Below are 22398 nucleotides of genomic sequence, written 5' to 3' on the forward strand. Positions count from 1 at the left end.
GTGAGACTAAAGACAGGAAAAAATAAGCAGCTCAGCATGGGAGTCCTCATAACCCACATCATTGGTACAACCTCTGCATTTAGTGCAGCTTGCAGGAGCAGTGTGCCAAGGAATGGGGAAAGACACCATTCCCCAGATGAAAATGTCCTTCGTGCCACTTGTATCTCTAGAGCTGGGAGCAGCAGTCTCAGGACAGCAGAGTCACAAAAATAGCAGCAGTGGAATGAAGGGAGATAGGGGACAAAGCCAGGCATTTTGCATGAGGAGATAACAGCCAGAGCAGGCAGCTGCTGTCCTGGCCACTGCTGGCCAGGAGGAATCACCTGATCTGCTGCAGGGCTGAGGTCCCATCTTCTGTTGCATCTTCATATTCTCAGGGTACCCTGAGGACTACAGCTAAATTATAGATAAGAGACTTTTATATAAATGCTGGAAATCCAGCATTTTGTTGAAGTCAGCCAGCAGCAATTGGTGCGTTTGGCTGGGACAGGAGGAGGAGGTGGGGGATCTTTGTCTGTAACAGCCTCTGGCACAAGGCTGCTGAAGCCATCTGTTGTTCTGTGCTAAGGTTCACGTTACATACGCTGGGCTGCTCACCATGACCTCAGGATTCAGCACACGATAGTTACTGGCACTTAATGAGTTACTGCATGCCAGGTGGGCCATGGCAGTAGTCCGTGCATGGTGCTTGCAGGCAGAAAATGCAAGGTGCACCACATTAGCTGGGACCTCAGTGAAAGCAGCCTACCTCGTATCAGTGATAGGGTTAAAAATGTGTGAAGAATCGGTTACTGTTCAGTTTGAGCCCTTAGATGCTGAATGAAGCAAGCTACTGTTGGGATCCTTGACCTTAAATGATTCCTGAGTAAGAAGAGGGGTTTGCTGGATCAGGTTGTGGATGCTTTAGCCAAGCAAATTCCAGATCAGTACAAAAAGTTTAATGAATCTCCATGTGAAATCCTTGTTTTCTGCTTGGCTCATAGTTGGCCGTTATAAAATACAAAACAAAACAAAACACAAACCAAACCAAACTATCTAAAAAAAAAAAAAAAAAAAAAAAGTCACCATTCTGCTGCTTGGATTTCATCAGAAATATACAAAATGTGTATTAGGACTATGGAGGAAGCCCAAATCTCTGATGAAATCTTAACCTTATAGACTAATCAAAAGAATTACTGCATTTCAAATGCCAGTAGCCATGCTCATAAATACACACTGCAGAAGAGATATACAGGGGGGTCAATTCTGAGCACTGCAGAAGAGGTTCAGAGGAGTACAGGAGGGTTCAGGAAGCTCCTCAGTTTCTTGGCAGCCTGGTGAGATGCAGAAAGCAGGAAGGAGCAACATCTCTCCAGGTGAAGCCAACAATCTGCCCTGCCTGGCTCCGAGACCAGGGCCCTAAAATAGCCATGACAGCATGCTCCCCTGTAGCTACCCTGCCACACTTCTGCTTTCACCTGGAAGCAGAGGACGGGCAGTTTATCAGTGTTATCCCAGCCCACACTGTGGACTGAACCCTACTGAGTTATGTGATGATGCAGAAGAAGCTGTCCCTCCAGTTATTGCACACAGAGAAGGAGAGAGGTGTGCAAGGAGTGCAGAACACTTAACATGAGGGTGTGATTTCAGTGGCACCAAGAGGAGGTGTCGGGTTATGGGGATAAGGGAGGCTCCATGTTCTAGCAGAAAGGGATTTTCACGTGTCAGGGAGGGCAATGTCAGCGGAGAGCAAGGGACAGAGCCTGGATCAGCCCGGGTGCAGGGTGAGATGGGGGAGAATGGGTGATAGGTGGTATGGGGGAGAATACAGAGATGGGTGAGAGAGGAAAGGAAGTAGAGTGGTGGAAAGGTAGTCACTGCAAGCGTGCAACCAGTGAGGGACTTGAAAGATGGGTAGAAGAAAGTGGTTTCAAACTGGGATAAAAAAGGCAGGGAGGAGTTTTCTGCAGGACAAAGAGAAATGCTGCTGCAATAATTTCTCTAGCCACTAAAGGCAGGTGCCTTCATTTACTTTGCCTGCAGAGAGCTGTAATAAATCCATTTTGACCAGACACTTCCACAACACCCAGGCACGGAACAGGGCTACCCCCTTGCCTGTCTGCTTTCCTCAACCATGACTGTGGTCATCTGAGCTTATTTATGGTCTCTGCCAACAGTAAAATGTGGCCAGGACGGTCAAAAGTCAGATGTGCTGCCTTGCCCCTTGGGCAGGTAAGATGCAGCATTAATACAACATCCCTTTGAAGGACTTTCCTGCCCTGTTTATATAACGTGATAGAATATTTCTTTTCCCTGCTTTTTCCCAGAGCTACCCAGTGACCCAAAGTCCCCAGGAAGTGTGCACTGGAGGGATGGAGAGGGATGAAGGGAGAGAAGAGAGCAAGGGGGGTCTGGAGCGGGAGCAGGAGGTGAGGCACTTACACGGGCTGGGCTGTGCTGCACAGGCTGCCGTCGTACCTTCGCCTGACCCCCCAGGCTGCTCCTGTGCTGGGAGGCTGAGCACGGCCTCTTGGCTGGGCTGCCAATCTGGAGTGGCGATGACATGAATGAAATAAAGAGAAATACTCCGAATAGGAGAAACAGGTCATGTTGAGGCAGAAACAGAGACACACATCCGCAGAGACGGAGCAAGAAAGCCTGCCGGTCAGGGCTTTGAATAAAAGCAGATGGCCACAGCTTGTTCTACGCTGGATTCAGCTGCTCTCTCAGCTCGAGATTATTTTTGGCCCTCTGAGGAAGCGTCAGGGGATTCAAATGACCATATAAGACAAGAGTGAGTTTAACCCTGCCGCCACCACACAGGAAGCAGGCACGAGGCGAGGTGACATTTGTCACCTCCCCAAGTGTCACACAGGCAGGTCTGAGCAGGGGGTGGAAGACACCTGACTCCTTGGGGTGGTGGAAGAGCTCAGCAGTTCTCCAAGCCTGGAGTTACAAAGCTGCAAAGGCTTTTGCTGTGCTGAAAGGTCAAATGCTGCTGGCCTGCAGCAAAGGCAGGACAAGTTAATGCACAGAGCAGTGGATGCAGTCTTTCAGTAAAATAGCAAGGACCCCCAAGGAGGACAGAACCAAATGGCCAGAGAAGCCCTTGTTCCGCCCAGCATTGGGTCCCCACGGCAGAGCTGACAGTGCAAGTGCACTGTAATGACACCAAGAAGCCACAAACTTCAGCCGGAGCAGGAGTGCACTCTGTAAAGCATCCTTGTTCTGCAGCTGTTAGGCATGCTTACGGCTCCTCAGATTGTCCCAAGCCTCCCAGCCTTGGAAACCAAGCAAGGACAGTAGAGGTATGAGAAGGCAGAAGGAACAGAAACTTCAGTTACTGCACTCCCCTTCCCTTCCCCCCCCCTCCCCCCCCGAAAAAAAAGAAAAAAAAAGAAAAAAAAAAAAGGTTTGAAAGGCTATTTTTGTATCTGCCTTGATCTTGGGGTGACTATCTAACATTTTTATCCCCTTACCCTCGAGAAATCTGCCTTATAAAGACTGAAAGAAGAACAAAGTCTGGTTTTCCCCTGCCAGCAGGTCCCCACTGTCACTGCCTGAGCCCAGCGTGGCAGAGCAGGGGATGCCTCCAAGGCTGCATGCCTGGGACCAGAAAGAAATTCATCCTCTACAGTATCTAAAAGGTATCCAGCTCACACTGTTTTATATGTCTGGTTTTGGCCTCTCTCCTATGTTTTCCCATAACAAATGTTGTGCTCCCTCTGGTGAAGCTGAAGCCTGGTGCAACGTGTGCCCCTGTAGGATAGGGGGACTGCTGGCTTCAGCAGGCCTTCTTTCCTTCAGGAAAGCACACAGCAGTGCCCCTTTCTCATTTTATTTATTACTTAAACCAGACAGCTCCGGGCAGATTCTCGTTTTACCGTGAGGATGTAAATTGTTGACCTCACTGGATTTATAGCAGGCTCTGGCTTTCAAACTAATGACAGGCTTGCAGACCAAGCGCGTGAAGCTGCTCAGCAGCATTAATTAGAAAGCACGTGTTTTGACAGGGGAAGCTGTTTTCCTGCTGGTGGGCAGCGCGAGATGGCCCAGCCTGGGCAGGCGCTCACTCACCTTTGCCAAGGGTATAGCTGGTAGGGAGGGTTGTGGCTGCTGCCACGGCTGGGGGTGGCCGCCTCGCCAGGGCCCCCCACCACTGACTTCTGGTTGCTCTGGGCAGCTGCCTGGCCCACCGGGTCCTCTTCCAAGCTCTGCTGGATGGCCATTTTTATAAGCTCGTCTTCGCTCAAGCTACCGTACAGGCTGTATTCCTCACAGCCTATTGTTTGTCTTTGGGTATTTGCTGCCGTTGTAGCCATTTTTATTCCTTTATGTTTGTTTTGCTTTCCTGTAAAGGGGGATTACAGTAATCAAAATCTGGAATTAGCAAAGAAATTCAACCATCTTGTGCTTTTGTTCAGCTCTGCCCCTCAACTGGACTGACTGGCAAACACTTCAGAAATCCTTCACCAGGGAGAGAATATCATCATCCAAAATCTGCACATGAACTTACTGAATGAACTCCTTTCTATCACATAAAGTAGCTGATTTATCTGTTGATTAAACAGGGAAGGGAACTGCTGCAAGGAAGGCAGGTTCTTATCTACTCTTTCTGGTTGCCACAGTTCAAGAGAAGAATCAGTAAAGGAAATCCTTGTCAGATTAAAGAGATACAGCCTGGAAGTGAGTTTATTTAGGTCAACACCAGTGGGCATCATTCTGTGTGTGTTTTGCTGTTGTTTGTTTTGTTTTATGTTATTTCTCATTCTAATTGCAGAAAATTTAGGGACAAGGTTTGTCTTTCTGCTTGTTTTCTGCAAGCACAGGTTCTCTGCCAGGGTAAAGCAAATTTGTGGAGTAATTTCTTCCACCCTATCTGGGGATCTCTTGAGCAACATGCAAAGATATTCTTTGAAGTGACTTTCTTTGTCTTGTTCAGTTTCTGACACGACACTGCTCAGTTTCACTTCTGATTTTTTGCTGCCCACAGAACAAAGTTCAAGGTCATCAGTTTCAAGACTTATGGTAAGACTCACTTCTAAAAATTGGTGGTTGAGATCTGGAAAGGAGAGGTGGGGGAAACACAAGGGCACACTCAGAAATCACAGAATGACTGCAAACCCTCATCATAATATGGACTCAAAAAAGGCAAAGACAATCAAAAATACTGCTGTGTTTCCAATAGCAATAGGGATGAATTAATGCCATGAACAGTACAATACTCTAGCAGGATCTACTCCAGATGCCAGAGAGGATTCTGGCCATCAAAGTCCCAAAATCAAGGGATAAGGTGGAAAGCTTGGCTCTTTTAAGAGGAGGACAGGGAGACAGCAGAATATAATGGTGGAGAAGCATCCCACAGGTGCACATAGGCAAGGGGTTGGCTAAGTGCATCTGTGGGGTTTCAACAAAGCTGCCTCTCCCCCCGCCAGGGGTCAGGACCCCTTTCATCCCCTAGGGGTGTCAGTCCCTGGCCCAGCAACCATACCAGAGCATGGGGATCCCCGCCCCTGCCATGCCAGAGCCCCACTGATGGAGTGATGCTTCCACCTTTCTTTCCCACTTAGTCACCCAGGGCAGACTGGCTTCCTGGGGCTTATGCCAGGGGGTTGCTCTGCTCCCACAGCCCTTGCTGCTGTGTGCACAGCTGAGAGACAGTCCTGACCTGGGGGAAACAGTAACTCCCCACATGGGAATGGACATAGCTACGTGCATCAAGACACTCACGGTCATTTCTTTAACCATAATATATATGTATATATATGTATATATGTATACACACAGTGTTTAAAGAAATGCAAGAGCCTGAATCAAGCCACAAGAAACTTAAAACCTTGGATTTAAGCATTTCACTTCAGAAACAGTCATGTTTGCTACATCCACGGCCCCTCAAGCTCCAAGCATGCCCCAGAGGAAATGGGAAAGGGAAGCCCAGCAGATTTCAGATCAACATTATGACTCTTAATGATGAAGGATGTGTTTTGCAGTCATGAAAACTGTCAAAATAAAACCTTTTGTTCCTGTATATAATGCAAACCATTTTTATTTTTTTTATTTCCCCCTCCCCCTCCCCAGATTTCTGAAGGCTGCTCTAGTGTGAGCTGGTGCACTTCAGCTCTGTTCTGACCCCTTGCAGTCCCAAGGAACTGAAACCAGGCATCAAACTACTGACAGTTCCTATACAAGAGCTGCTGTCGCCTCATACCCCAGCTGCTCCAGTACCTGTCTCTGGCTGCACTCCAGCCCACGGCTAGCCCAAACCCATGACACAGCCTTGTTTTCCTTGCAAATTCTGCTGCTGTTTGGCTTGCTCAATTGCTGGCATGCTGGGCAGCACACTTACAGTCCCACAGCCTAAGTACTTACGTAGTGAGTGGAGTGCTGTGGCTGTGTGAAACCCACGGGTTGGAATCAGAGAGCCTGTCTGCAACATCCAGCACTTTTGTGCCCAGATGTAGGGGCCTGGCCCAGGTGGTGACTCAGAGACTTAAACTCAGTTGTTAGTGGAGAGGGCAGGATCTTATCCTAAGCTCCTAATGAAGGTGATGCACAGTGACTCTTTGGAGGAGGCAAGAATAGATCTGAAGTGTTCTTTGAGAAGAACCTGCACTGGTGAAGCATGGGGCACAGATGCCTCTTATGTGTCCTCTCCAGCACCACCACCTACATCCTGATTGCACAGGGGCAGAGCAGCAACAACGCAACTCCATGCTCCAGCACACTTGGCCGGATTTAGGTGCCCCTTTAAACCCCTATCAGATCTAGATACAAAGGCCATTTCCGGACATCTTCCTCTCCCTCCTTTTGTTTCCTTCCTTGTTGAGGCACAGTGAGGGAAAAGGAACATTTCTTAACTTGGGGATTGTTCCTGTTTGATCCTCTTACTCTTGTATGGGTTAAATGGGTCCCACCCACTTGAGAGGAAAGGGAGAACCTCCCCCACGTGTTGGTGATCCTCACTAATCTAAATATTTTGACAGGAGACCCATGGAGTGCAGAAACAACAGTGCTGGCAGCAGCTCCCACCACTGACTCATCCTGCAGGCAGAAATGTTGTGGGGCCCGAAATAGAGAAATCTTTAAGTGCTGCTCATCTGACTGGCACAACCGCAGTGTGGCTGTGAGGGTCACATCTAGGGGCTGCAGGAGCTTTCAGGCCCACGCGGACAGCCAAAGACATCCTTGGCTGCCCTGAACCCTCCCAGAGATTATTCAAGTTGGGTTTGAAGCCATTCTCTGGTGAGATGCTTTAGTGGGCAGCTGTGGAGTCACAGTGATCTAGATTTAGTTTGTAGGGGGCTGCTGTAAACCATGCAAGCTGTGGTAGCTGCCCAAGTGCATGCCCTCCGCTGGAGGCTGGTGCACAGCAGCAGGATGGAGATTAACCTCCTTTCCCCCTGGGCTGGGCTCAGTCACTCACCTGCTGCTGCCCTGTTTGGCTGGACAGCAGTGAACCTCCAACCACGACCTTATAAATGCCCACTAGGCTAATGTGCTATAAGCTACCTATTTTCCACCTGCAGTAACAAAGATGTAAAAAACCTAAATAAATAGAAAAATAAAAAATAAATATTTTTTTTCTTGGGTGGAATGGTTGAACCAATTTGATTAAGTAAGATTTAGCCAAAGTGATCTTTCTACAGTCAGCATGAATCTATTTACTTGCCTCAATACTGCTTTTCTAAAATATTAGAATCAGATCTAGAAATTAAATGCTCGCTTAATTGTCCACTTTATCTCCATTTTTTTGTGGGAGGTTTGCACGTTGGCCTGTACTCCTCTGGCAGCCCGAGAGCCCATCCTCACAGACAGGTAGCACAACACATTGCTTGTACTTTAAAACAACAGAACCTGATTTTTAAAGCTGTGGTTATAGTGCCTGTATTAGTCACGGAAGAACACTCTGCCTTCAGGTCTGAATTGCCTCATTAGTGAACTCTCCTGTTAAAGACACATCTTAGGATATTGCTGCCTCTGCTACCACTTAATACCTCAGTCTGACAAGATCTTCTGGATCTAAATTCCTCATTATTTCCACCTCGGGCCTGATCCTGCTCTCCTGACATAAACAACATCTCCACCTGATTTGTAATTTTGCTCCCCTGGTTTCAGTGAGCTTATTTGATGTAGCAATCAGGTCTGTGCCACACAGAGGTACTGCAGCTGCATGTGGGGCCCAGCAGGTAGGGCCAGCAGGGACATGGTGGCGGCAGGCCCAGGTGCTGCCCGCACCGTGCGACGAGCAGCTGTACCTGGCTCTGAAAGCAGAGGTACTGCTCCCAGCTGACTACTGGCAACCACTCACATTGTGGTAAAAGCCACAGACAAACACAATTAGGATGCTATTATATTTGGACTGCGGGCTCTGTCAACATCCAGTGTTTGGCAGAATGGGCCTCCGATTCCTGGTGCAGCATAAATAAACAACGAGGATTACAGCTGGCTCTCAACATGCAGGAGCGCACTGTTCGACACCATTAGCATCTGAAACAACTGGTCCCCATTGATAGCACTCCCTTCAAGAAAAGCTTAGCAAGGCTGCCTGTCCTTCAATGCACCCCAGGCAGCAGAATTAGCAGAATTACTTCTTGCTGTCAGAGGAGGGTGGCAGGTGAGTGACAAGGTCATTAAGGGAGCACAGCCAGGGACTTTGCCTGCCTTTGCACTTCGTTTACCCGGTCAGCTTGTAACTCAATACAGGACCTCAGTATTTATGGCACAGGGTGAGATAAACCACATATCTAAAAAACAAAAACAAGTCTTTGAAAGGCTGCAAATGGGAGAGAAGTGGAGTGGTGTGCTCCTTTTGCTTTTCACAAGGCGTGAGTGAGCCCCAGGTTCTGCAGATACCACTCTGTGTGTTTGCCTTTACTTCTGAAAGCAGCATGAGCACACAGGGGGAAGGTAAACACGGCTGGAAGTCTTCCCAGAAATCCAAGCCTCCACTTCAGCTCTTTCTGCCGCACCTTTCAGGCCAGATCTTCTGCTGGCAATGGAAACTAGACCAATTTACAGCACTTAGAGCGGTCATATATTTTTTTTTCCTATATTTTAGGTCAGTTTCCAGACATCTCTGCAGCTTTTGAAATATATTGTTAACTACTGCTGGGAGGCAAATGATATTTTAAAAAGAGAAAGATTTCCAGTGCCTATCAGACCTGTCAGAGCTGGGGCATGAGAAGCACAACACATCATGCAGTCCAGCTGCAGTGAGAGGCAAACACATTTTGTAATGACAGCTTATGCAGACTGGTCAAGTTATAGCACAGTGCTGGAGGATCAAAGCCAGGCTTCCCAAAGGAATCCTCCAAACAAACAAATCTACTTGTCCAGCCCCAGCTGTCAAAACAGGTCACCTATCAGTCTGGCTTGGGTTATGATGCCATCAAGTTGTGATTCTGTGCAAAATCTTTACTGGAAATACATACACCTGCATGCTTTTATTTCTTCTCAGAAAGCATTAATTCACACAGCAATAAGTGCAATATTAGCTTTGTGTCATACCAACTGGAAATTTAAAAATGAAAGAAATTATTTGCTGATGACATCTTTTTTCTGCACTGTGCCTTGCACACTATGTTTTACCTTTTCATGTCATAATAACAACAATTATTTCTGAGCAAGCTATTCTAAGGGATAAAGATAAAAGCATCACCTGCAAGTAAAAGAAAAATAAGGAAATGACAGAACTACAGCTCTGCTTAACACTAGTGAGTGTTGTATGGCTTATTTGTAAAAATAAATAAATAAATAAATAAATAAATAAATAAATAAATAAATAAAAACACAAAAGGAAACCACAAAACCTCCCAAAACTGTGTTAGGGTGTTAGGTTACAAACTGCTGTAGGAATAAGCATTTACACAGATATAGCAAATAGAAAAGACAGATTGAAAATGCTAAATAAGTTCAAAACATGCATATTCGCATTACCTTTTTGTTCTGAAATAAAAGGGTAATAATATTGTTGAAATTAGTTATCTCCTTGATTAAGTCTTAGTTCAGAAAATCCTTGTTGGTATTCATCTCCCTGCTTTGCCTGGATGTTTCGATCAACTGCAGGACAGCTTTGAAACACTCTCGCTTTGAAGCCTGGAGTTTATTTCTGGATCACCCCATGATCAGCGAATACAAGCCAAAATATAAGTTGTTCTGAATCTCAGATTTCCTGCTTGAAGATGTACTGCTGAAACTTTTTCCCATTCTAAAGTTCTTCTTTGTTGCATTAATCTGAGGAACTTCACTTCATCAAGCATCCTGTAACTAAATGACACAAAGTTGACCTTTCTATTACATCATTATTTATTGTCCCTGACAAGTAGACCATATATGGACATGTTTCTGGAACCTAAAGAAAAAAAAAGAAAAGAAATTACCATATAATTCTGAAGTAAAATATGTTGTCCTGGAGAGTTTTATTTACTTGGGTGAAGGGAGCTCAATTTACTTTTCCTTTAGCTGCTGCACATTAAATGAAACAGGAAAACATTACTGTGGGTATTTTGTAATGTTTTAGAGTGGTTTGTGCATTTTTAAGGCTACAAGGTTTGAAACTTCAGAATTCCAAAGATGACAAAAGCAGCTGTGAACCTGTTCCAAGTAATATTTATAAGAGCTTACTACTGGAGAAGAACAGCTCTCAAAGCAGTTAAATGTAGAAGACAAGACCCTCAAAGACAACACTGCCTTCGGCCATAATAGTGAAATGGCAGCCATTGTCCCCACATGTGTTATAGGGCAAACTGGCAAAGGAAGAGAGAGCTCTGATCATAAGAAATAGTCAGGCACATACAGGAGAGCTGACACGGCTGGATTAACTGGAACATGGGCATAATCCTCCGTTTGGGATGGTTACTGTGTATTTGTCTAGCTAATATGATGAATGAAGTATAATACAGCATAATACAGAATCAAAATGATGCCTATGCTTTTTCCTTCAGCTCCTATTTCATTAATTCCTGTGACAAAACATTGCATTTTAAAAGAATAAAGCCTGGATTGCAACAGGTCTCGTTTCCTTTCAGAACACCTTGTTGAGCCTCAGGCTAGTTGTACTCACCCTGTCACTGCATAAACAACCCCATCCAAGGCTTGTCAAGAGCAATCTGGAAGAGAACCAATTTAGCATCATCCACTCCTACATGATCCCTTCCAACTTACCTGCTTTGCATTTAGGGTCTTTCAGGACCAGCATCATTCCTTCTCCATGTCTGTTCTTCAATCCGACGTGCTCCAGCACAAGAAGATAGCCATTCCATGACACATCCCTCTTCTCTGCTGCCCGAAAAATGATCTACCCCTCATCACCAGTTCTAGGGCAATTGCTTTGTCCAAAGTTAAGGACATTCAGCAATTACTGAGGCAGACAAAGGAGCCATGGATGTTGTCATTGAGTGGGTGTGAAACTCCTACATCCCTGACAGCATGTCAGCCAACCCTCTGTAACTTTTAAACAACACCCAACACTTTTTTTCCTGATATTACTTTAAGATTGCAATCAGCCTTGCCTTAAAAACAAGAGTGAATATCTCCCAGATCTAACCCTTCTGCTTTTCTTTTTGGCAGCCTCTCATCAGATCCACACCCTTGGCACTCTTATGGCCTGCATGATGACCCACTGAACTCAAGGAACAATGCTGATACTTCATTGCAGATTGAGACTTGGAAAAGGCAAGGGTGTGTAAGTCTTCCAGTAAGGGCTATTTAATCAGAAAAAAAAGACACTGGAGCTCAAGGTCCCAGCAGCTATGAACATTGCAGGAGGTAACCCATGTCATTCACACCAAGCACACTGCACTTCCCTCCCTCCCACACTCCTGGTTTTCTTTGCAATGCCTAGTGCATCCTTCCCACACAGAAACTGTATGAAGCATACTCTGAGTCCTGGGGCATACAAGAAATTAGGAACATGTCACCATAAGTCCTGGCCCATGCCTTGCTTTTCTTTAGCATTATACAGATCAGACTATTCAAGCTGTGCACTGCACCAGATGTTTGCATCTGTACAGAGACATGCAAGACACACAGCATGAAGTGGCAAGGGCCATTGCTGTGTGGCTGCTTTTGGTGCAGGGTCCTCTGGTGCCTGCCCAGCTCAGCACAGCACTGTAGCCTCTTCCCCCAATCCAAATTTCAGCAAACCAAATGCCACAGGCTGGTAGGTCATGGAGCAGGACTGCCAGCTGTAGCTGGAGAGTGGGAGAGAAGCTCCACTATGGAGGAGCTTTTTGCATGAATGTCTCCCTTGGTGCATGACTCTGGACAGACCAGGCAGCATTAAGTGCCCATTTCTGGAGGAATGCATCACTGTGGACATCAGGGATTTGATGTATTTGGAGCACCTATGAAGGCTGCTGCACCCTTTTCTAATAAAAGTGCTTCTGAAGATCTATTTTTACATACCACTGACTCTCACTTTTCTCTTGAGTAAAACATTTAACTCCTCTGTGTCTCATCTGCGTCAGTGAATAACCAAATGCATTAACTTCAGAGAGGAGTTCAGATTTCTTCATAGTCAGGAAGCCAACAAGGTTACTTATATGGATAGAGATTGACAAATAGGACTTTATTTAATCAGTATCTGTGAAATACTTTCTTATTCTCAGAGGAAGACCTCATAGAAGTTTGAAAAACTAATTACAGAAATATTACTACACAGTCATGAAATCATACACTTGGAGGCTGAGGTTTTTTTTTTTTTTTTTTTTTTTTTCCCAAAACAATGTCGTGTCTTTATTACAACACATCCAAAGCATAATAATAACAATCATTATGATTTATTAGCATTGCATCAGATTTGTTAATATTTCCCCTGGGACTCACCCAGTAATGAATTTGCATTTTCAACTTAACCCTGAGAAATTCCAAGAGATTACAAAATGTCACCTGCAAAAATAAATACATAAATTCATGCCATTTTCTGGGACAGACTTCAAACTCAGACACTGCACATTAGATCTGTTTGCTTTCTTTTTAAATAGAAAATGATGGAAATAGCCAACTCATGCTGATGGGGGAGTCAGCTAGGGTCTCACAAACAGGGAGCAATAAAAAAGAATTGAATCTGAGAGAAGACAAAGGACAACCATACAAAAATAGTAAATGGCTAAGTGAACAACAAGGTTCTCTTTATTTTTTATGTTTCCTCAAAATAGCCATCAGAAGCCAGGTCAGGAAAGCACATTTAACATGTTTTATTTTTGGATTTGTTTGCAGCCGCTAATACAGTTACTTGAATTGAGTAGCCCTTCAGTTCCACTAAGCGCTATTTTCTATTAAAGCGCAAATTAATCAGGTGGCTAAGGCTTGTGGAAAAATAAAGTTCATTTGTGCATCCTTGGAGGCCTTTCACCTAGTTAAAGACTTGTTCTGTGTGCAAAGCTGGCAACGCATTTGCCAGCACACGACGAAATACAGGTGAGAACGGTCACAACACTGAGTGTATTCTCATCCTTAGCCTGTAACTCCCAGCAGCGACCACCTCTGCTGCACCCAGACGCTTGGCTCAGCAGTGCCTGTTCTGAAGGTAAGAAAATACTGACTAGTTGTAACAGTGACAGTTCCTGGACAGAAAATGTGGCTCCAGGAGGTAACCTAACCACCTCATTTCTGTCTGCCGTTCATAGGTACAGTTTTCAGCATGTAACAGTAGTAACTGCTGAATGCACACAGATATGAGATGCAAAAAGATCCAGCCAAGGGGACTTCTTGCATTATGAAGTTGCATGGCACCTGTTTGATTAGGTTTCCTGCTGACAATTTCTTATGCTTAAAGCAGAGCAACCCTGCAATACTTTGCCACAGACTGTGTGTGTGCCAGGTACCTTGAACTCTTCCCTTGTCACTTGTGTCTTGTCTGAACTTTTTCACTATAGAAAGACAGCAAGATATTTTGGGTGGTATCTCTCAGTGCGAGTATAGACCTAGGGCACATGTCTCTGCCCCTTTCGCAATCGTATTCCAGTAAGCAGACCTTTGCTTTGCATTCGCTAGTGCCATGCTGCACTTCCATCAGACACTCCCAAAGATTAAATGCAAATGCCAGAACCAAAAACAATCCTCCTGCACCTCCCGCTATACAACCCACGTTCAAACAACAAGGAGACAGAAACTCCCACAGGGGAAGACAGTTTCAATTTCCTTTGCAAGAACTAAAGATTGCTTTGGCCACAGTACCCTGAGAGAGGCAAGGAGCCAGAGGCACTTGCATGGGAAAAGGTGCAGTGTCACACATGCCCAGGGATAGGGAATACAATATACAGTATTCCTTGCTGAGTCTGCTGCCTCAGTACTTCATTGTTGCAAAGATGTAGATACTTGGAGTGCACTCTACTGGGAACATAATAATCAGGAGGGATTTAGCTCATGTCAACGGCTCCTGATCCTCTCCCCTAAGTTGGGGTGGACTTTTACTCAGTGTGCAACCTCCACGTTTGCACAGTAGCTCTTCACAGAAAGCTTCAACCTTTCAGAAGCAATCAAAATGGAGCCCTCACTCTTCTGGAAACATGATATGATCACAATGGGGAACACCCTGTATTAGGGTCCTAAGCCTTATTTCAGGTATCTGGTGACTCAGCCCAGACCTGCCATACCAGTGAGCTTTGGAAGAACACACAGCTATTGCAGTCATTGCCTCTCTGCAAATATCATCCTAAGGTCATATCCACTGACTCAGACTGAGAGAGCAATCAGTCAGAGGAGAACATGAAATCCTAATACAAAGTGAATGCAACCCAAAAACTATATATATAAAAAATACTCCTTGGAGGAAGGGGAAAAGCATAAACATTATCTTTTAGCTACTCTTCACTGTGTAAATATCATTTATTTTATGCTATAATGTATGCTATTAAGAGTTCTAATGAAAGGCTTTTCTTTTTTCTTGACCTTCACAAAATCCACAGAATTCAGAGATGTTGCTGCAAACCCTTTGCTCTGAAGCTCTTGCAGGGGAGCAGGAGGGCAAGAATGGCAATGTGAGACTTGAGCTGCTGCAAACAGCGAAGATCCTAACAGAAACAGTGACTCCAGAACAGCAATGGTGAAAAAGTCCAACAAGCTTTGTACTTCCTGTGTAAATACACAAGCTTTGTACAATCTGTGTAAATATACCATGGGAGTCATGGGAGTTTACTCCATTTTATTCTGTAATCTACTCTCTGAATGGTCTCCCTCTGCTACTTTACAGTTTTGGATGAATTTCGCTGATACCCTCTAATTCCTTTAAGACTCATTGATTTCCAACTGTTGTAACCGCTGTATGCAGGAAGATCTGCTATAGTGCTCTCCCCCCCTTCCCTTAATGACCTGGGAACAGCAGGCCTTCTAGGTACAGGTCTGTCCTTGCTTCACTATTTCCACAGATAAAAAGCCCTTGGAAACCAAAAGATGGCCCCACCTAAATAGAGCAGCTTGCAAACACATACATACCTTTCAGCATAATGAAGTTCAAGGAGTTCAGTTATGACTTTCTATATGTCCAGAGTTAAACCAAGGCTACTGGAGTGAGACCCTGCTGTGCAGTGCCACAGGGAGAAGCGGGTGGTTTGGGTTCCGCAGAGATGAGCTCCAGCCTGGTTTGGGATGAATGCTGAAGGTGGCTTCCAGCCACCCCAGCTGGAAGTGGGTTCACTGCCATCAGACTGGGAAACTCAAAGCAGGAGAACAGCCTGTCACCCCTACTGACTCCTGCCATGCAGCACTGGCCTGTTCCCCCTAATGAGATGGTCAGGCCTGGGACATCATTGCTTGCTGTGCAGAGGAGAGCAGCGAAAGAACCAAAATAGACTGTGCTAAAGGACATTGCACCATCATCTCTATTTAGCCAGTGCTGTTTTTGCAGTGTGGTCAAATTCAAATGTAATAAATACAATATTTGAAGCTCTGATCAAATTAACTCCCCTCTATACTGCCACTGAGAAAGCTTGGCTATTCTGCACTGACTGCTCTGAGCACACATGAGAAAGGACCAGAGATTTATGCCTCCTTTAAGTTCAAATCACAATGCAACAGGTTTGTTTTGCAGGGTTGACGTTTAATTGTTTGCCCTACTTCTCTCAGGTTAAATTTAGAGCTAAATTTAGGACAAGTGTCTGGACAGAATATCATATGACACCAGCATGTATCTGTTGCACAACATGCCATACTAACATGTAACGTTCAATTCAGTTAAAAATAACCATACACTTACCTAATTCAGAAGGCTTCTGGATTCTATCTACTGAGACGGCAATCAGACTGGGCAATAAAAAGAGTCACAAGAATACTGCAGAAAGGGACATCACTACTTGTAAGACAGAAAAAAAAAATCCTTTTCTGTGTTAGCTCTCTTTTCTTATTGTATTGAGCAGTATTTACTGTCATTTATATACGACAGCCTAGATTACCAAAGGAATGTGAGTAGGTAAATTACAGTGGAATTGTGAAAAGAATTGTGGAGTTTTTTCTCACCAAAGTGAGAGATCTCTGATTCCTCAAAAGCAGGGTTAAGTGGCTGTTAAACTCCCACCCTAAACCTGGAAGAGGGCGGATCTTTCACCATTAAGAAATGGCTTGCAACACGCATGGTCTCCTGAACTACGAGAGGGCTAGGTGATGCCATTCAGCGTGGCTGAGGCAGGGAGACCCAGATCTCCAAAATAATCATGATCAGCTTCTTGAGCTGTGTCAGGAGATCATAGCTCCAGGGAAAAACCTGTTAGTTATGTTAGTTATGTTAGTTACTGTGGAAAATCTGTTTAATACCTTTTCAGATGAGAACAAGCATGACAACTGAGATGAAGGTTGCAATAAGGAGCTGAATTTCACTGACATTAATGAGAGCTGTAACAAGAAGAATGCATTTTCTCCATCAGAGTTGTTGCTGTGCTTCTGTCCTTAGGCATTTATGTAGCCCCACCCTACCAATAAGGACAGATTAGGGTGTTTCACCTGCTGTTGAGTGTTGGGGCTGCAGGTGTTGCTGTCCATGGGTGATGGCTACTGCTTTCCTTTACCAGGAGCACTGAGGGCAGCGTACAGTGCTGTCCAGCAAGCAGGGACCTGGTGTTCTCCCGTGGGAACTGAGCATGGAGGATTTTTTTTCAAGGCATTAGAAATGGGTTGCAAGCATATCCCTGGGTCACTAGGCCTAAGCTGGTCCAGCCCAGATGGAGGGGCTGATGCCCAACAGTTGCCCAGTAGTTGAAGGTATGTGTGTGGGGGGGCTTGGCCACTCTGCTCCGGGTGGCCCTGCTTGAACCTGGGGACTGGGCCAGGTGACCTCCAGAGGTCCCTTCCAACCTCAACCACTGTAATTCTGTGATGGGCTGCAGCGGGCACTGTCCACTCTCCTCAGCCAAAAAACTCTCACCCACGGGTGGGACAGTCTTTTGGGATGAGAGTCAGGCACATTGCCACACCAGTGTAGGCAAGCCTGTCCATCCACTTTGAGCTTGTACTCCAGATACAAAAGCACTTTGCTGTCAGGGCATGTCAGCACAGCACCTTTCAACAGGGCTTAAATCATGGTTACTATTTTTTCCCTTTTGACCTGAGATTGTGACACAGGTTTATATGCCTTCAGCTACTCACACTCTATGTGTGTGTACATAGGTACATGCAGAGTGTCAAAGATATTTTTATTGAAATGCTGCAAAGACTGAGTCATTTCTTGGTTAGCACAACCTATTTTCCATGACAGTAGTTTTGTTTTCTCTGCTGCAACTGTACATCATGTCTGTCACATTAGTTATGTTCATAGTTATATATAATGGATAAATCTCTGACTTAACCTTATTTTTCATTTCTTGATGCCTAAAAATCAATCAGGCCAGTGGTCAGCTTAGCTTGACCCCACTGGTTGTCTTCTGACAGTGGTGGTTTAGGAGCGTTTGCAAAAAACTTCTGGCAGGATAAATTGTTCCCCTCAGAGAAGTCTTGATTATTCATAAAGACTGGCTTAAATCTTCAAAACTTGGCACTTTTCAGCCTCTCCAAATGTTTTTTTGATTAATTTACTTCTGAAGAATCCTGTTTTCATGAAGTGCTGAGCCCAAATTTGAACCTTGCTAAATTCTTTATCTCCACGACATTGTGAAGCAATGAGTTCCAGAGCCCCAAATACCACATCTGGGGCTGTCGAACTTGTGGCAACCTCTTGCTGTGTACCAGCAGAGACCCACATGTGGCTTTGAACACCAGGAGCAGGGACCCCCATCACTGATGGAGGCTGAAACTGTGAGCCAAGCATTAGAGGAAAGCGAGGATGCACGCACTAAGCTTGCTTTTGACACACTGGGTAACAAAAATGACATTGGGGCATGCTTTGAACACCAAGTTCAAGTTGTACAGGAAACTTTGTGGTTAGCTTCAAAAACAGTCAGAGGAAGAAAAAAATCCCCAAACACATGCATGAATCAAAACTTTGCCTTTGCCATCAATACAGCAGCTCTTGATGAATTTGCAGGCACACTCACCAGTGCAGGCTGTGCAGCACAGGACACCACAGGACGTCTGTGTCTGCCTAGAGTCAAAACATTTGTGTCATAAAAAAGCAATCAATAGTCTGTCAGTTTTCACCAGTGTTAAGAAATGTCTCAGGCTATTGGTTCACTGCTCAGGATGTGAATAGGAGTGCATGTGTTCATAATCTTTGTATTTGCTTTTAGCATAATGACAAAAAAAAAAAAAAAAAAAAAAAAGGAGAGAGAGAGAAAACAAAGATTTACCAGAAACCACCAGAGCAATTGGAAGGTGCTCTCCTCATCACTGATCCACAATCTATACCACATGTTTGGCCTCAGGATCAGTTTGTTTCTGCTCTGCATCACATCTGTAAAATAAAGCATAAGAGCCAATACTCAGCTAGTGGCATGCTCAGGTAGATTGGTCCAGGACCAGAGAAGCTGATGGCGTTACACTAGAATAAGTGAGGACAAAGCAGTCAGTCAAGACCCACTAAGGTCTCATAGAAAGAAAGAACAGATCAAGCAGGCATTGCCAGCGTTTTCTTTCCCTGCTGTAGTTATACTTTATTGTTTATAACAAATGATTGTAATCTCTTCTGACCTTCCTGACACATGTAACACACATATGAATAAGCACTCATTCTCTCTCTTCACATTTATATGTGTACATGTCTTACTGGAAATTTGCTATCATTGGGTAAAGTCCTTTACCTGAGACACCCATTGCAGGTACAAATTAGTGTGGCAAGAGAGTACCTTGATTAAACATTGCAGAAGGTGTGGGCTTTCTCCCAGTTCTCTTCTGAAAAAGAATTCCTTCACAACCACTGCTTCCACATGCTTTCTACCCATCCTTAAGCTCTTCACCTTATGTCACAAAATGGACAGACCAGGCCAGGGAACTCAGTTGTTTGCATTTATTTATGTAAAAAATGAGCAGATGTTTAACTAGTAGCAATCAGTATAACCCTATTTATTTTAGTGGAACTGTGCTTAGTTGTTTCCAAAGAAGGTGCAGCTCAGACTGAAGAGCACAAGAAGCACTTCACATGTAGGCATGTAGCTCCCATGAAGAGAGTTTTAAAACAGAGTTTCTGGTCTGTGAAATAATGTGACATGCAAATGGCATACAGTGACTTGCCATGTGAAATTCTCATTACATTTTAGTGCTTTTCCTTTTTAAGCTCCAGAGCCATATCTTATGCCTGGTAAGAAACAAACAATAAGATGTCAGGATCTTTGGAGATTATGAGAAGCTCTCTGTCAGTTCCATATGGTTCAAGGTAATTTGCTGACGCAGAATGACAACCACATTTGCAAATAGATCTGGAAAGGACCTTGATGACATACTTGTGCACAGAGCTCGCCACTCTGTCTGAGCAGAGCATCAGTGAAATATATATTTAAACAAACAAACAAACAACAACAACAACAACAAAACCAGATGTGTGTTATGCAGACAGGCTGAACTGAAGCAAGCAGAAAAAGAGTTTGGCTTAGGCAGTTTATGCCTTCACTATACGGAGTGGACAGGCCAGAGCTATATTGGCTAAACATCTTTAAGAAAAATTAATCATAAAAAATAGCAGCACTGTGTGTATCTTAGCAGAGAAACAAACAAACAAAAACTAATCTACATATAACTAAATAGAGTAAACCAGATACAAGCACGGGGCTCTGCACCACTTTTGCTGACTTCGTAGGGGAAATCATACTTTGTGGTGCAAATAAAACAAAATACACAGTTCTGCAGTTTGGATGAAGATAAAATTTGTGTATCTCTGTGGACGTACAGTGGACACACCCGCATGCACACACAGATGCAAAAAGGGGACTGGGAACTGTGTGTAAAGGACAGCACCAAGCAAGTTGGGCAGCTTTTGAAAAAAAAAAAATCAAGGAAATCTAATGCTGAACCTCAGATTCTGCTTGCAGCATTTACATTTTGGGAACTGATTATATATATATGTATATGTATATGTATATGTATATGTATATGTATATGTATATGTATATTTTTTAGTTGATTTTAAATCTTTAAGGCTGAATTTATTTCCCCAAGGTGTTACATGCAGCAAAGAAGGGTTTTATTTACCCAAATAAGGGTCTTAGCATGACTGGGCAGTGCTTTGCGTAGTGGAAGAAGTATTTGCCAGGGTAAGCCCCAAAGCCTCTGACCCTTCCTAGGTACAGCCGAATCTGCCAGGGGAACACCACTGTGACTGTGGCAGGAAGGTAGCTGTAGCACCGCAGAGCTCAACTCCTTGATGTGCTCTCCCTGCTGACCAGAGATTGCCAGGAGACTTGCCATATCCTTAAATTTAGAAGGAAACTATATGGGGAATAGAGTGGCAAGGAATTCTCAGAAATAAAAGTGTTTCTAAAGAATTTAGGACAAAGAGCAGGAATGACTGAATAGCAGTTTTCCTGTATATGTGAAACAGCTCTGTGTAAACTTCGTGTTGTGCATAAAGTGAGGCATCCCAGAAAATAAAATCAAACCGGAGAGATGTCAGTAGGCACCAACCATTTATTGGGTATTTGCTACATTTCTACAGATGGCTCACATTGACTGAATTTAAATCTGTCTTGCAACAGGGGGAAGGCACATTGTAGAAGGCAGTGAGATGATTCATCATTTCAAAATTAAAATTTATAGCAGATAATTTGGAGTCAATAAAAATAAAAAGACAGAACAACCCCAAAGAAGTAATATGACACACATGTGCACAACTGCTTGATTCAGCCCCAGAAAGCTTAGGACAGCTCTGGGAAACTGAGTGTGTGCAGCTGCTGCTCATGTGTGAGCCCACTTAATCCACTGCTCAATTGTAATGTGCCTACCACTGTGGTACTTATTTATATACCACGGAGCTCTGACACATACATGCATCGACTAGCTTGATCGGAATTGCTGTCCAAACCTATTTGTCTAGCTGCCTTACATCTGGCTGACTTGTTTGTGGGTCTTCTCAAAATAGCACAAAAGTGTCTTTTCCACGTGTTTTGGCAGCATTTCTTTTCCAACAGAACCTCTCTTCAGAAGAATCAGCAACATACCAGACATGCCCATTAGTTTTGCACATTTTGGGACCATTCTCTTGCAGCCTGCCTTCAAAGGCCTCTGTCCTGACATTTGAGACTTCCAGAATTTGTAGCCATTTTGCAGCATTATTCATAAGGAAGGATCTGTTCAAGAGACCATCACACACTGAATTATACTGATTAAAATATATGTGATTCTTGCCTATCAGGATCTGGCCTTGTGGATTTATAAAAATTCAAGTTTTCAGATTTAAACATTAATTTTAAACTTAAGAGAAAAGTTTTATATAATGACTGCCCTGCTGATACTTTGTGGGTTGAACCTTCTTGTTGCAAAACACATCTACCTCCTGGATGCCTCTCTTCATTGCAAGATATAGTACAATTTGTTTACTGCCTGGCCCCTGTGTGCTAAAGTATATACTAAAGTATAATCTTGGCACCAACTAGTCAAGAAGCTGCACAGGTCTGTTTTATATTCCCTTGGTCTTTATTTCATCTAAATTTTCCTCAAAAGGAGCCCTGGCCATATGTGTATCGATATACATGTGTGTATATAAATAAATAAAGGCATCCATTCATTTTGTACACATTTCAAAGTAAGTAATCTCTGTAAATACACAGACCAAAATCCCTTTGGCATTGAAAGTGCCAGAGTGACTCTTTTCTTTGTGTATGTATAGTCCTTTCTCATCTTTGCTATCATGCACTACCAAGCACAGCCGTATAATTATATGCCATGACAATGCACCACATGTAATTACTATTATCAGGGTTAAGTGATGTATTAAGAAAATCATCACTACAGCTGATATTTTTTCATGCAAGGTCTGATTCCAGGAGCAAATTCTTGATGTGTTTGAAAACATGCAACATAGCCTTTCTTAAAAAAAGCCAATTTCTTTTATTTCTATTTAGCTTA

The 22398-nt window shown here is 44.0% G+C and overlaps 1 protein-coding gene across 2 annotated transcripts in view; it reads right to left on the reverse strand.

The window, feature by feature from the left end:
* ASB2 (ankyrin repeat and SOCS box containing 2) overlaps positions 1 to 11646 on the reverse strand; it is a 30585-nt gene extending 18939 nt beyond the window's left edge. Inside the window, exons 1-4 of one of the 2 annotated variants that reach the window (XM_084522257.1) lie at positions 11143 to 11646; positions 9916 to 10330; positions 4057 to 4330; positions 2422 to 2526 (exon numbers count right to left, since the gene is read on the reverse strand). In XM_084522257.1, the coding sequence (XP_084378383.1) occupies positions 2422 to 2526; positions 4057 to 4301 (350 nt within the window). In that variant the 5' untranslated portion in view covers positions 4302 to 4330; positions 9916 to 10330; positions 11143 to 11646. Of the gene's footprint in view, positions 1 to 2421; positions 2527 to 4056; positions 4331 to 9915; positions 10331 to 11142 lie in introns of those variants that run through there. The other variant, XM_084522258.1, reaches the window with a different exon arrangement.
* Positions 11647 to 22398: the final 10752 nt, after the last annotated feature.

The sequence above is a fragment of the Aythya ferina genome (genome assembly GCF_964211825.1).
Source record: "Aythya ferina genome assembly, chromosome: 5".
Classification (NCBI taxonomy): Eukaryota; Metazoa; Chordata; class Aves; order Anseriformes; family Anatidae; genus Aythya; species Aythya ferina.